Here is a 13,181-nt window from a genome sequence, read left to right on the forward strand (position 1 = left end):
CAACGTTCTGTGGCTGGCTGTCTGGGTTCGTAACATTTCCTGATGTCAGCAAGCCTCCAGCGTTCCCTTCCCTCTCACTGTCCCACCCTCACGTAAAGACGTAATGACGTCAGAGGAGGGCGGAACAGTGAGAGGGAAGGGAACGCTGGAGGCGAGCTGACGTCAGGATGTTACAAACGGAAGCCAGCCAGCCAGAGAACGTTCAGGTACAAATCACTGGACATGGAGGGGAGGAGAGAATCGCGGGACATCGAGGGGAGGGGAGGGCAGGGAAGAGGAGAATCGATGGAAATGGATGGGATGGGAGGAGAGGAGAGAATCACGGGACACGGATGGGAGGGCAGGGAAGAGGAGAATCGCTGGACATGGAAGGCATGGGATAGGAGGGAAGAATCGCTGGACATGGAGGGGAGGGCAGGGGAGAGAGAAAAAAAACGTTTACACGAAAGCCTTCCTAGGGCCCATTTCATTGTTGACGAAACAGGTTTGGTTCCACTAGTCCTATATAATAATTTGCACCGCCAACGTTCCATCGCTGTCTGGCTGCTTGGGTTCGTAACATCTCATGACGCCAGCCAGTCTCCAGCATTCCATTCCCCCTCATAGCCCCGCCCTCGCGTCAAAACGTAATGACGTCAGAGGGTGGAACAGTGAGAGGGAAGGGACTGCTGTAGGTGACCTGACATCAGGATGTTACCTACAGCCAGGATGTTACCTACATCAGGAAGGGAAGCCAGCCAGGCCAGCCAGAAAACAATGAGGTACAAAGGAAGAGAGAATCGCGGCACATCGAGGGGAGGGCAGGGCAGGATAGAAGAGAATCGCGGGACATGGATGGGAGGGCAGGGAAGAGGAGAATCGCTGGACGTGGAGGGGAGGGAAGAATCGTTGGACATGGACGGGAGGGGAGGACAGGGGAGGGGAGAGACAAAAAAATCGCTTACAAGAGAGCCTTCCTAGGGACTGTTTCATTGTTGAGGAAATGGGCTGGGTTCCACTAGTTAAAGTATAAAAAGGAACAATATGCTGTGCAACTGTTGTGTATAAATTACAAGTAGAAAACAATAATAACAATGAGCAGCTATAATAACCCTCCTTCCCACCACCACCCTCTACCAACCCCAACAATAGCTGACTTCTACTACCCCAAGGAATCCTAATCCACCCCATTAAAATGTCCATGGGTACAAAATACAACACATTCTATATGCCCTAGAGGGGAAAAATATGCCCTATGAAGCACTGTTATGGTTTTTTAATCTGTGGATAAATAAGAAGTCATCAACAATCTCAGGATTCAATCTAGCTCTCCTGTCTTCCACAGTCCTTCCTGGAATAGAAGTTGTCTTCTTAGAAGATGTGCTGGTAGCAGGATGTAGGGGATCTCCCATGCAAATTTTGCTAGTTGTAGCCAGTTTGTTTACTTGTTTTTCCAAAAAAATCTTTGTAGGCATCACTCAAACATAAATAACAGTCCAGTTCATTAACAGGCTTCAAAGTAGAAAATGCCACTGGGACAAAGTTTGTCCCCATCCCTGTGGGCTCTGTCCCCATCCTCACCCCATTCCCGTGGGATCTGTCCCCGTCCCCACCCTGCGCGCTCTGTCCCCATCCCCATGGTTACTGCAGTTCCCCGTCCCCGTGTCATTCTCTAATACTGTTATCCGCTTTTGCTAGATTAGAAGCACTAATAATAGCTAAACTTGTTCTAGAACAGGGGTGGGCAACCTATGGCCCGTGGGCAGAATGTGGGACACCTCTGAATTCTGTGCAGCCCAAGAGACCATGGGTACTATAATTTACAGTTACAGCTTATTTAACACTTTCTATAACACCCTTACTGACAGGTAGAGCTGAGTGGTGCAAAATCTAACAATATGGAAATAGAAAAGAACTGCAAAAAATATAAAAGGCCAGAGGTACATCCACTTAAGAGAGAAAAATCAATCACTCAATTACCAAAGGCTTGACAGAAGAGTCATGTTTTTTAATGACTATTTTAAAAGTCTTTCAGTGAGGTGATACTACTGATATGTAATGGCAGGTTATTCCAGGTTGCAGGAGCTAAAATATAAAAGGCACCACACCTTGTAGTTTCCAGTCGTGCAAAAATCATTTATGGAATGAAGCACACAAGATGTATACGGAATCATGAGAACAGCCAGATAATACACAGAACCCATCTTAAACATTTTGAAAGTGGTAACTAGAACCTTATAAATAATCATTTGCTCTATAAGAAGCCTGTGCTTCTTTTTAAGTAAGGGAATAACATTATCAAACATCTTTGCATGGTATAATAATTTAATTGCTGTATTTTGAACTGATTTGAACTTTTGCAATGTTCAATGAGGAAGACCAGAACAAATCATTTTACAGTAGTCCAATTTTGTAACAAGGGAAAGAATAAACTGATGATAAATATCAGGGTCAAAAAGATGTCTGACCGAATGTAATTGACGAAGAACACAGAAACCAACCTTTATGTAGATGTGAAATCTGTGTCCCAATTGAGAGTTTTGAAACAAGAAAAATACCTAGATATTTGAAAGAGTCAACTGGCGAAATACTAGTTCCAAATAGGGAAATCATACCAGACAGTTGGGGAAGATGGCCGGTGATCCAACATGCAACAGTTCTTTCCATATTTAACATTGTGAAACTTTAGGGTTAACATTCCTAGATTGAAAAATGTTAGAAAAATTGCTTTTAGTTTATATGAGAGAAAAGTGCAGCTCTTAGCTTTTCCACTGACCTTAGGAGAAGGCCAAATCATTAGAACATAAGAAAATCAGTGCTGCCATACTGGGACAGACCAAAGATCCATCAAGCCCAGCATCCTGTTTCCAACAGTGGCCAATCCAGGTCACAAGTATCTGGCAAGATCCCAAACAGTACAATACATTTTATGCTGCTTATCCTAGAAATATAACAGTGGATTTTCCCCATGTCCATCTAAATAATGGCTTATGGACTTTTCTTTTAGGAAGTTATCCAAACCATTTTAAACCCTGCCAACCTAACTGCTTTTACCATATTCTCTGGCAGCGAATTCCAGAGTTTAATTACATGTTGAATGAAGAAATATTTTCTCAAATTTCTTTTAAATTTACTGCTTTGTAGCTTCATTGTATGCCCCCTAGTCCTAGTATTTTTGGAAAGAATAAAGAAGTGATTCACATCTACCCATTCCACGCCACTCATTATTTTATAGACCGCTATCAAATCTCCCCTTAGTTGTCTTTTCTCCAAGCTGAAAAGCCCTAGCTGTTTCAGCATTTCCTCATAGGGCAGTCGCCCCTATCCCCTTTATCATTTTTGTTGCTGTTCTCTGTATCTTTTCTAATTCCACTATATCTTTTTTGAGATGCGGTGACCAGAATTGCACATAGAATTCGAGGTGCGGTCGTACCATGGAGCAATACAAAGGCATTATAATGTCCTTATTTTTGTTTTCCATTCCTTTCCTAATAATAGCTAACATTCTATTTGCTTTCTTAGCCGCCGTTGCATACTAAGCAGAGGGTTTCAATGCATCATCAACAATGAAACCTAGATCCCTAACCTGGTCGGCGACTCCTAATGTGGAACCTTGCATTACGTAGCTACAATTCAGGTTTCTCTTTCCCACATGCATCACTTTGCACTTACTCACATTAAACGTCATCTGTCATTTGGATGCCCAGTCTTCCAATCTTGTAAGGTCCTCTTGTAATTTTTCACAATCCTCTTGTGATTTAACAACTTTTATAATGTGTGTTGTCAGCTAATTTAATTACCTCACTAGTTACTCCCATCTCTACATCACTTATAAATATGTTAAAAAGCAGCGGTCCCAGCACAGACCCCTGCGGAACCCCACTACCCTTCTCCACTGAGAATACTGACCATTTAACTCTACTCTGGTTAAAAGACAGAGAACAGAGAGTTAAATGGTCAGTATTCTCAGTGGAGAAGGGTAGTGGGGTTCCGCAGGGGTCTGTGCTGGGATCGCTGCTTTTTAACATATTTATAAATGATGTAGAGATGGGAGTAACTAGTGAGGTATTTAAATTTGCTAAAGTTTTATTTTAAGTTTTTAATGCACAATAGGATACTACCTCCTACCCCATGACTCTCCAATTTCCTCTGGAGTCCTTCATGAGGTACTTTGTCAAATGCCTTTTAAAAATCCAGAAACACAATATCGACCAGCTCACCTTTATCCACATTTATAATAGTCTCTACCATTTTGCCCAGCACTGATGTTAGGCTCACCGCTCTATAGTTTCCTGGATCACCTCTGGAACCTTTTTTTTTTTTTAATCGGCGTTACGTTGGCCACCCTCCAATCTTCTGGTACCATGCTTGGCTTTAAAGATAAATGACTATTACTAACAAAAGTTCTGCAAGTTCATTTTTAAATTCTAATCAGTACTCTGGGATGAATACTATCTGGTCCAGGTGATTTGCTACTCTTCAATTTGTCAAATTGACACATGACATCTTCCAGGTTTACAGAGATTTGATTCAGTTTGTCTGACTCGTCAGCTTTGAATACATTTCTGGTACCAGTATATCTCCAAATCTTCCTCGGTGAAGACCGAACCAAAGAATTCATTTAATCTCTCCACTATGGCTTTGTCTTTCCTGATTGCCCCTTTTACCTCTTGGTCATCTAGTGGTCCAACTGATTTTTTTGATGACTAATTGCTTCCAATATAACTAAAAACATTTTTACTGTCTGGCTCATTTTCAAAGCACTTAGCCTCCCAAAGTGCTTTGAAAATATGCCTCTATGTGTTTTTGCCTCCCATGCAATCTTTTTTTTCAAAGTCTCTCTTTGCCTTCCTTATCAGCACTTTGCATTTGACTTGCTATTCCTTATGCTGTTTCTTATTATTTTCAGTCAGATCTTCTTCCATTTTCTGAAGGATTTTCTTTTAGCCCTAATAGCTTCCTTCACCTTACTTTTTAACCATGCTGGCTGTCATTTGGCCTTCTTTCCTCCTTTTTTAATACATGGAATATAACTGGCTTGGTCTTCCAGGATCAATGTGAACTGAATTGTTTGTTTGAAGTCGAGAGGCCCTACAAAGAAGAATAAACTTCTCAAGGCAAGGTACTATTGACGCTTGTTTTCTTTTCCAGTTCATATGTTGTATATAGAATGATTTAGTTAGCTAAGAAGACAGCAGTAATTGTTCTCTATTCTTATCAATGGTTGAGAAAACATTATCTAAGATATGTTTTATGTCCTGAAGAACATTTGTTTTTAGCTAATGGTCAGTTTCTTTTCTTTCGTATTCTATTGATTTCTTTGAATAGAACTGATTGTTAGTTGACACTCTGATGTATGCTAGAACATTCGCATTCATACTTTTTCAAGACTCCTGAGGCAGGCCATGTGGCTGAAATACGATTCATGCTGAGTCTTTGGATGGTTTTATTAAAGTTGTACTTATTTACCTAAAAAAAAATACAAAAAAACTTTTGTATGCTCCCTTTGTCAGGCAAGAAGCTCATGAGAGGAACCTCGACATCAAATTGTCAGTGGTCTTTCTCATGACCTTTCTTCTTGCCATAGCAAATATCCCTCTGAATAAAGGAAACTAACTGACCAATTTGTTTTAATGTATTAATTAAGCAGCCTGAATCCACAAGACCAATCTATGGTCAAACCATCACCCAGCAACAACCACAAGACACTCCTGAAGACAGCCTCAAGATGGTGAGAAAGGATTTGTTGGATACACTAACAAAATATCATCTGCATAGAAGTGTACAGATATACCATGTTATTTGATAAGAACACCTAACAGAATCAAGACTAGATTAAATAAATTATACACAGGAAAGACTATTAACCAGAGTTTTGGCAATTTAAAATACTATATTTTTTTGCAACTATTTTCAGAATAGCTATTCTAGAGGTTTGTTTCCATTGTTTTTAGTTACATTTTTACTTATTTATCACAGCAGGTCTACGGAGCTCTATGCATTTCTGGTTCTAACTAGGTAATGTTGTACCCACCAGGGATAGTACTAACATTCATGCAGCTCTTTATGTATAAATAGTCTCTTGTTAAATCTATTATCAAATTCACACACCAGAATCTGTGCTCCTTCCCTGTCTTTAGAACATTTTATGCAATGAAATCTATTTACTAATAATTTCTTGTTAGTGACATCTTTAGAAATTCTAAGTGTAATTGCATTACTCGCATTAACACATTAGTAAATCTAGCCATTAATTTCTTAACAAATAACAATGTTTTAGCAAGTGCTGCTGTTCAATGACTATGAATATACTTTGGGTTTTTTAAAGTCCTAAAACATTTTTTTAAACCTGGCAGTATTTCACAGAAAACAAAAGACACTGTGCTGCTCCAAGAGGGTACATTTTTTGCATGACAAGTATTCAGTTTTATCCCTTAAATATATATCTTTGTAGAGGTACCCTTTGTTCTCTTTATGAACAAGAATGAATTCCTTAATGACTACAGTGAAACCTCGGTTTTCGTCGTTAATGCATCCAAAAACTATCGACGAAAACCGAGGCAACAAGCAATTTTTCTTTTAAATGAATATTTGGTCAAAAACCAGCAGGGACTTTTATACAGGGACTCAACCAGCAGCAGCAATAGTGTGGCAAAACAACGAAATTTTGGTCATAAAACAGCAGCAGTGTGACCCCACAACCGGAAACAATGCCCCAGAAGAATGACACGTGAGAACGCAAGATTAGCTGCGTGGGCACGCCGACGAAATCCGAGGCGATCGACGAAAAGCGAGATGAAAATTTCGCGAAATAAATCGACGATAACCAAAACCGACGAAATCCGAAATGAACGAAAACTGAGGTTTCACTGTATATGCATTATTTTAAAAAAGTATTTCATCTTCACCAACTCAAAAATGCAATGATCCCTAAAATGTATAAACACTAAAATATATATAACATATTGTTTCTAATAATAATAGCCCACCTCTAATAATGCCCCCACTCCTTTTCAGCAATGAAAACCCCTGTAAATTTCATCTTAAAAGACAAATTTAGATTTGTCCAATAATAGCCCCCCCCCCCCCCAAGGAATTCACAATAACTGGCACTGCTCTCCTTACTCCCCCCTCCCCAATGGCCAGATCTCTCTTCTTACCTTTTTCTCACAGATCTGGCGCTGGGCATGCTCAAGACTAGCACCATAACTGTGAAGAGAGGCAAGAAGAGAGATCTAGTCATCATGGGGGATGGGGGGAGGAGGGGAAGGACAGCAAATACCAGTTACCACGGGATGCAGGGTGGAGAGAAATGGTGGTCATCGCAGGGAAGAAGGGTGGAGGAGAGAAATGGTGCCTCCATTAGTAACCCACCCTAGCAGTCCTAGACGTCAGAAAACCTATTGTTTCTAACATCATCCTGGGAGGGCGTTTATTAGAAACAATACGGTAACTATAGTCCCTCAATATAGTCTCATCTGCTACTAAGTCAGCAACTCCTTGACATATAATGAAGGAAACCCTGGCTCTCTTGGCACTTGATGGAATATATTCAATGCTTTAGCACTATATTCCATGGGAAACATTTTAAGACTGCTGAATTTTTCAATTGCACAGACACAGTGTCTTTTTAAATTATGATCAAAACAAATTAAAGCCAGTATCAGAAAATTAAAACAAGTAGTACAAACCTCAGAAACACTGGTTTTAAGTCTCTTGAACAATGTTTTTGCATCAAATTCTAGTGGTTTCCCTGCAAATGATAAAGAAATATACTATTTTACAAGAGGTCTTTGTTCAGAAGCATGCACAGTACTCGGACTATCCCATATTTCAGTAAAGAACTAGAGGTCATGAGTTGAGGTTGAAGGGTGGAAGACTTAGGAGCAATGTCAGGAAATACTTTTTCCTACAGAAAGGGGGGGATGCCTGGAATGTCTCCCCACGGGAGGTTGTGAAAAGTAACAAAATTCAAGAATGCATGGGTTAAACACAGAGGAACACTATACAGAAAAAAAAGATAGAATCCAGTTAAAGCAAAATTTAAATAACCTCATAACTGGAGTGAGCTTTGACAGCAGCTTCAGAAGTTGGGAAGTGTGACCAATGCTGGACAGACTTCTACGGTCTGGGTTCCACAGATAGCAAAAAACAGGTCAGGATCAAGGCTAGAATGGGCTTTGAGAGCAACGCCAGTGGTTGGGAATTCAGACCGGTGCCAAGGGGACTTCTTCGATCTGTGCCCAAAATTGGCAGGGAGAGACAGAGATAATAAGGATCCTTTTCAAAGCACACAGACTTACATAGTTACATATGGAACTTTGTAAGTCTATGTGCTTTGAAAATGAGCACCTAATTACACCAATGTTAAATCATGAAGTGGAACCTGTGCAGAGTGCCAGATTCAACTTTGGCCATCTTGCTGGGCAGACTGGATGGACCATGCAGGTCTTTATCTACTGACATTTACTATGTTACTACATTACTATTTGTAGGCTTCCCATACAAACAGCACCAAGTATGCAAAGGATGATGTGCTAATGATACAAGGCAGTTTACAGCTTTACAAGCAGAGGAAGGAAAGTGTAAAGAAAGGGGAAACTCAGTTTGGAAATATATTCCTGCTTCAGATTAATTGAATTAAATGCATGCCAACCAAATAAGCAATGCACAAATTTTTAGTCTTTTTTTAGGCAGTCTTACCTTTATCATCACTATTCTGCTGCAAAGGTTGCCCTACATCAGGAGTCTGTATCCCAGACAGCCACGTTTTCTTTCTGATGGGAGGTTGTATTTTTGTCACATCTGGTAATGAGGAAGGCGCTTGCTCTGAAAATAGCTTACTTAATAACCAGGTGGCTCCTCTCTGGGAACAGAATGGAGACAGCTTCTTTTTCATCTCTGAAAATGCAGGTCCTAGAAACATTGCAATTTGTGATGGGAATATAAATCCTTTAATGTAGGGCATTTGATGGACTTCAGACACCTCCTGCAGCAAACCAAACAGGGGTGCATATAAAGATGCAAGCCTTTTCAGAATACTTTGATAAACAACCCTGAGGAAAAAACAGAAATGTGTAAAAACAGACATCACAGTTATAGTACAAACTTTTTGGCAAGCTGACAAATTCTTCATCACATTTAGAGGCTGATATCGAATGGAGTTAGCCAGACCAACTTTGCAAATTTAAAATTATTTTCCTTCTCCCTGGCAAAGTTTTTTCCAGGCTATTTACCGCTCAAAAAAGTGTGTTACTCAAGGGGTACACTTTGGATGCTGTCTAGTGCTGACATAGCAAAGTAACTCACCTGTAGCTGATGTTCTCCGAGGACAGCATGCCAAGTATCCTCACATGTGGGTGACATCATCAGACAGAGCCCAGTGTAGATGCTGACTAGAGAGTTGAACAAATTTCTAGCAGTGTGCCACTGCACATACGCTGGTGCCCTCCCGCCCAACGGTGCAAGGTCAGGTCCCTCAGTCATTGTAAAAAAAACTAAATAACGCAACTCCAAGGGAAGGTGGGAGGGTATGTGAGAATACATGGCCTGCTGGAGAACATCTGCTACACGTGAGTAACTTTGTTTTCTCTGTGGAAAAGCAGGCCATTGTATTCTCAAATGGGGGAATCCATAGCAACCAGGCTCACCAAAAACAACAAAGCTAGGACATTAAGGACTTGCAACATTGAGGCCTGTACTCAACAGTGGCGTAGCCAGACCTGACATTTTGGGTGGGCCCAGAGCTAGTATGGGTGGACACTATGTATATAGGTGTGAGTAGCATTTCTTGGGATACTCCTAAATAATGCCTTAGAGTGCACTTGATGAAGGATTTCTAATGAACAGTCTGCCCAACAAGTGTCTTGCATCAACATAAACCACATAAATACTTGGAGCCTATGTTGCAAACCTTAACACCACCAATTCTGAACACACAAATATCAATAACAGCACCTTGAAAAAGGCAGCGGTGAATATACACAACAGCAATACGTGTCCCATTGGAAAAGCCAAACAAGTCAGACTGATATAGATCCCCTCACAAGCCACATGCCAGAAGAATCTTTCACCTCGGTCACATGCAGAACACAGACCAACCCTCATCAATTACAGAATAAAGGACCAAAACTTTTAAATTGTCCTGTAACTCAGGTAACAGACAGAATAACTAAAGGGTAAGGGGAATTAAAGAGGAGGGGATAAACATCTCAAAACGTATATAGTGGAATTAGAATATATCTGCCTGCAAAACATAAACACAAACTTTTCAAGGCATGCAAAGTTCTATATGCCACATCTGACAATTGAATTTTAAGTATAGCAAGGACAACCCTATTTAAACACACAGCACTCATCCTTTTAGGATTGCCCCTGGAAAAAGTAGTTTACCTTTAAAAAAAAAAAAAGGGGGGGAAAAACCCCCCAGCATTCAGGTTGGAAACCTCAATAAAAGATTAAGAATTAAAAGTTTCAGGTACTCCGGCTCTTCTACCCATATTTCACAATAATACACAGTCAATTAAACAAAAACAACAACAAAAAAAGATTCATTGATAAATGATTTTTGCTACTAGCATAGAACAGGAGAAAGCCCCCAAATAGGGCCCAAAGGTAATGAGCCATTAACAGGATGATGTTAGCAAATTCCTAAGGTTTTACAATTGGAGAATGCATTCTCATTCAATTTTGCAAGCTACAGTGGAAACCACAGCCTGCAAATTCACTTCTCAGGCTATGTTTACAGCAGAGGAACTTAATTACCGCTCCGGTTCTTTTCGTTCCCTTGTTTACCTTGAGCTCGATCTGCTCGGGACCTCGGGTTCATTTAACAGGTTTAGGATCGGTCAGTGAGTCGCTCCACAAATTTGTCCATAGGTTCAGCAAGCTTTGTTGAGAGAAATCCGTGCTCAAGACAAAATGCTGATAAATATGAAGGGGAGCCCAGGAGCTCGGCAGGCACATGTCCTCCCACTACTATAACTACTACTGACACGTGCGAGGGGTGGGGGCAGGAAGGAACGAAGGGGAAGCCTGTCCGGGAGCTGAGGGCAGGAAGAGCTGCCTACAGCTTTGATCCAGCCATGCGTTTGGGGGGGAGGCACTGCCCCCCACGCCCCTCCAAACTATGCCAGAGCTTCCGGAGGACTAAAATCTGGTGAGCTGCTGTTTTTTTCTGCCAGCTTTAGACATTGCTGCTGCAGCTGCTCAGATGGAGCAGAAGACTGTTCACTCTCTCTCCCGCTGCAGCCTAATCGGCGCCTAGAGGACCGGCACCAATTGGAGGAGCAGGACAAACTGGGTGGGCCTGAGCTGAGATTGGGTGGATAGCTACGCCCCTGGTACTCAATCAACCTGTACTAATTGTGGCGGTGCAGCCTGGAACAGAACAAAACTGGGCCTAGAGGGGTGGAGTTGGATTCTAGACACAGAACAAATTCAAGCGTTTTTTGTGCAGGACAAGTGAAGGGATCTAAGGCCTCACCCTAGACAGCAAACCTCCTCCACTTAAAAAGAGTAATGGTCTCTTTTCTGGAACCCAGCAGCCCAAGGTTTCAAATTCTACACTCTCAATATCCAAGTTGTGAAGGCCAGGGATTGGCGGTTGGGAAGCAGAAGAGACCCCTCAATCTGTAAAATGAGGGTCAGAAAACAGTCCAATCTCCACGGATCTGTGGAGGATAACTCCAGAAGAGGGAAGCAGATCTGTCTCGGCCAGTAGGTGCAATCAGGATCATAGTTTCAGCAAAGTCTTCTCTATAAGAGGTATTTGGAGGATACACATATAGGAGACCCCCCCCCCCCCCACACACACACGAAATGCAGGAGAAAGGTGTCTGCCGTGTGATCTGAACCTAGAGCAGAACTGGGGAACTTTGTTGTTGAGAAGAGTTGCAAAAGATCCTCCGAGGGGTCCCCCTTCTCGGAAGATCTTGCGGGCTATGCCCATACTGAGAAACCACTCGTGCAACTGCAAATCCCTGCTCAGTCTGTCTGCCAGGCAGTTCACCTTTCCTAGAAGGTATGTGGCTCAAAGGTCCTTCCTGTGAAGGAAGACGAACTGCCACATCCCTACTGCCTCCTGACACAAGGGGTAGGATCCCATACCCCCCCCTGCTTTACATAAAGCATTGCAACCTGGTTGTCTATTTGGATGAGAATAATTTGGTTTCACAGCCAATCTCTGAGGGTTTTTAGAGCATTCAAAATGACTCGCAGCTCGAAGAGACCAATATGAATGTCTGTTTCCTGAGCAGACCAAGTACTTTGGATGTGAAGCCCATCTACATGAGATACCCATCCCAGTTAGATGCATCCATTGTTAGCACCTTCTGAGGAGGTGGAATTTGGAATGGCAGTCCTACAGTTAAATTTGTCCAAATTGTCCACCAAAGAAGAGCATGAGTTCATTCTGGAGGAATCTGGATGATATTCACAAAGTTCCCAGCTGCTTGAGACCACTGGGAAGCTAGGGTCCACTGGGCTTCTTTGAAGTGGAGATGTACCATGGGTGTGACATGCTTTGTGTAGGCCATGTGGCCAATCAATCTCAACATCTGCCAAGCTGCGACCTGCTTGCTGGCATAGATCTGCAAGGCGAGCATTGATAAGGTCTCCACTCTGACTTCTGGAAGAAAAGCCCAAGCCTGCAATGTATCTAGCAGGGCACCTAAATACTACAATTGCTGGAATAGGAGAAGGTAGGACTTGGGGTAGTTTATAACGAACCCTAGTAACTGGAACACCCAAATAGTTAAGCACACTGACGCCCCCCTCCTGCGATGTGCTCTTCACCAGCCAGTCATCCAGACAGGAAAATACATACACATTAACACTGAAACTTCTGCTAGACACTTGGAGAATACCCTGGGAACTGACACAAGGCCAAATGGCAAGACACAGTACTGGTAGTGGTGTTTTCCATCTGAAATCTGAGATATTTCCCGCGACTGGAAAGTATCGAAATGTGGGTGTAGGCGTCCTTTAGGTCCAGAGAGCATAGCTAGTCGTTCGCTTGAATCATGGGGAGAAGGGTGCCCAGGGAAATCATCCTGAACTTTTCTTTGACCAGAAATTTGTTCAGGGCCCTTAGGTCTAGGATGTTTTTCTGGGCACAAGGAAGTACCTGGAATAGAATCCCTTCCCTTCTTCCCCTGGTAGCATGAGCTTAACCGCACTGGCCAGGAGAACGACAGAGATTT

The 13,181-nt window shown here is 42.1% G+C and overlaps 1 protein-coding gene across 2 annotated transcripts in view; it reads right to left on the bottom strand.

Moving 5' to 3' along the window:
* The window catches only part of NEPRO (nucleolus and neural progenitor protein), a 108,879-nt gene that overhangs the window by 70,127 nt on the left and 25,571 nt on the right, over positions 1 to 13,181 (bottom strand). For both annotated transcript variants that reach the window (XM_030201325.1, XM_030201324.1), the window contains exons 6-7: positions 8,683 to 9,035; positions 7,671 to 7,732 (exon numbers count right to left, since the gene is read on the bottom strand). In XM_030201325.1, the coding sequence (XP_030057185.1) occupies positions 7,671 to 7,732; positions 8,683 to 9,035 (415 nt within the window). The remainder of the gene's footprint in view (positions 1 to 7,670; positions 7,733 to 8,682; positions 9,036 to 13,181) is intronic.

The sequence above is a fragment of the Microcaecilia unicolor genome, chromosome 4, assembly GCF_901765095.1.
Source record: "Microcaecilia unicolor chromosome 4, aMicUni1.1, whole genome shotgun sequence".
Lineage (NCBI taxonomy): Eukaryota > Metazoa > Chordata > Amphibia > Gymnophiona > Siphonopidae > Microcaecilia > Microcaecilia unicolor.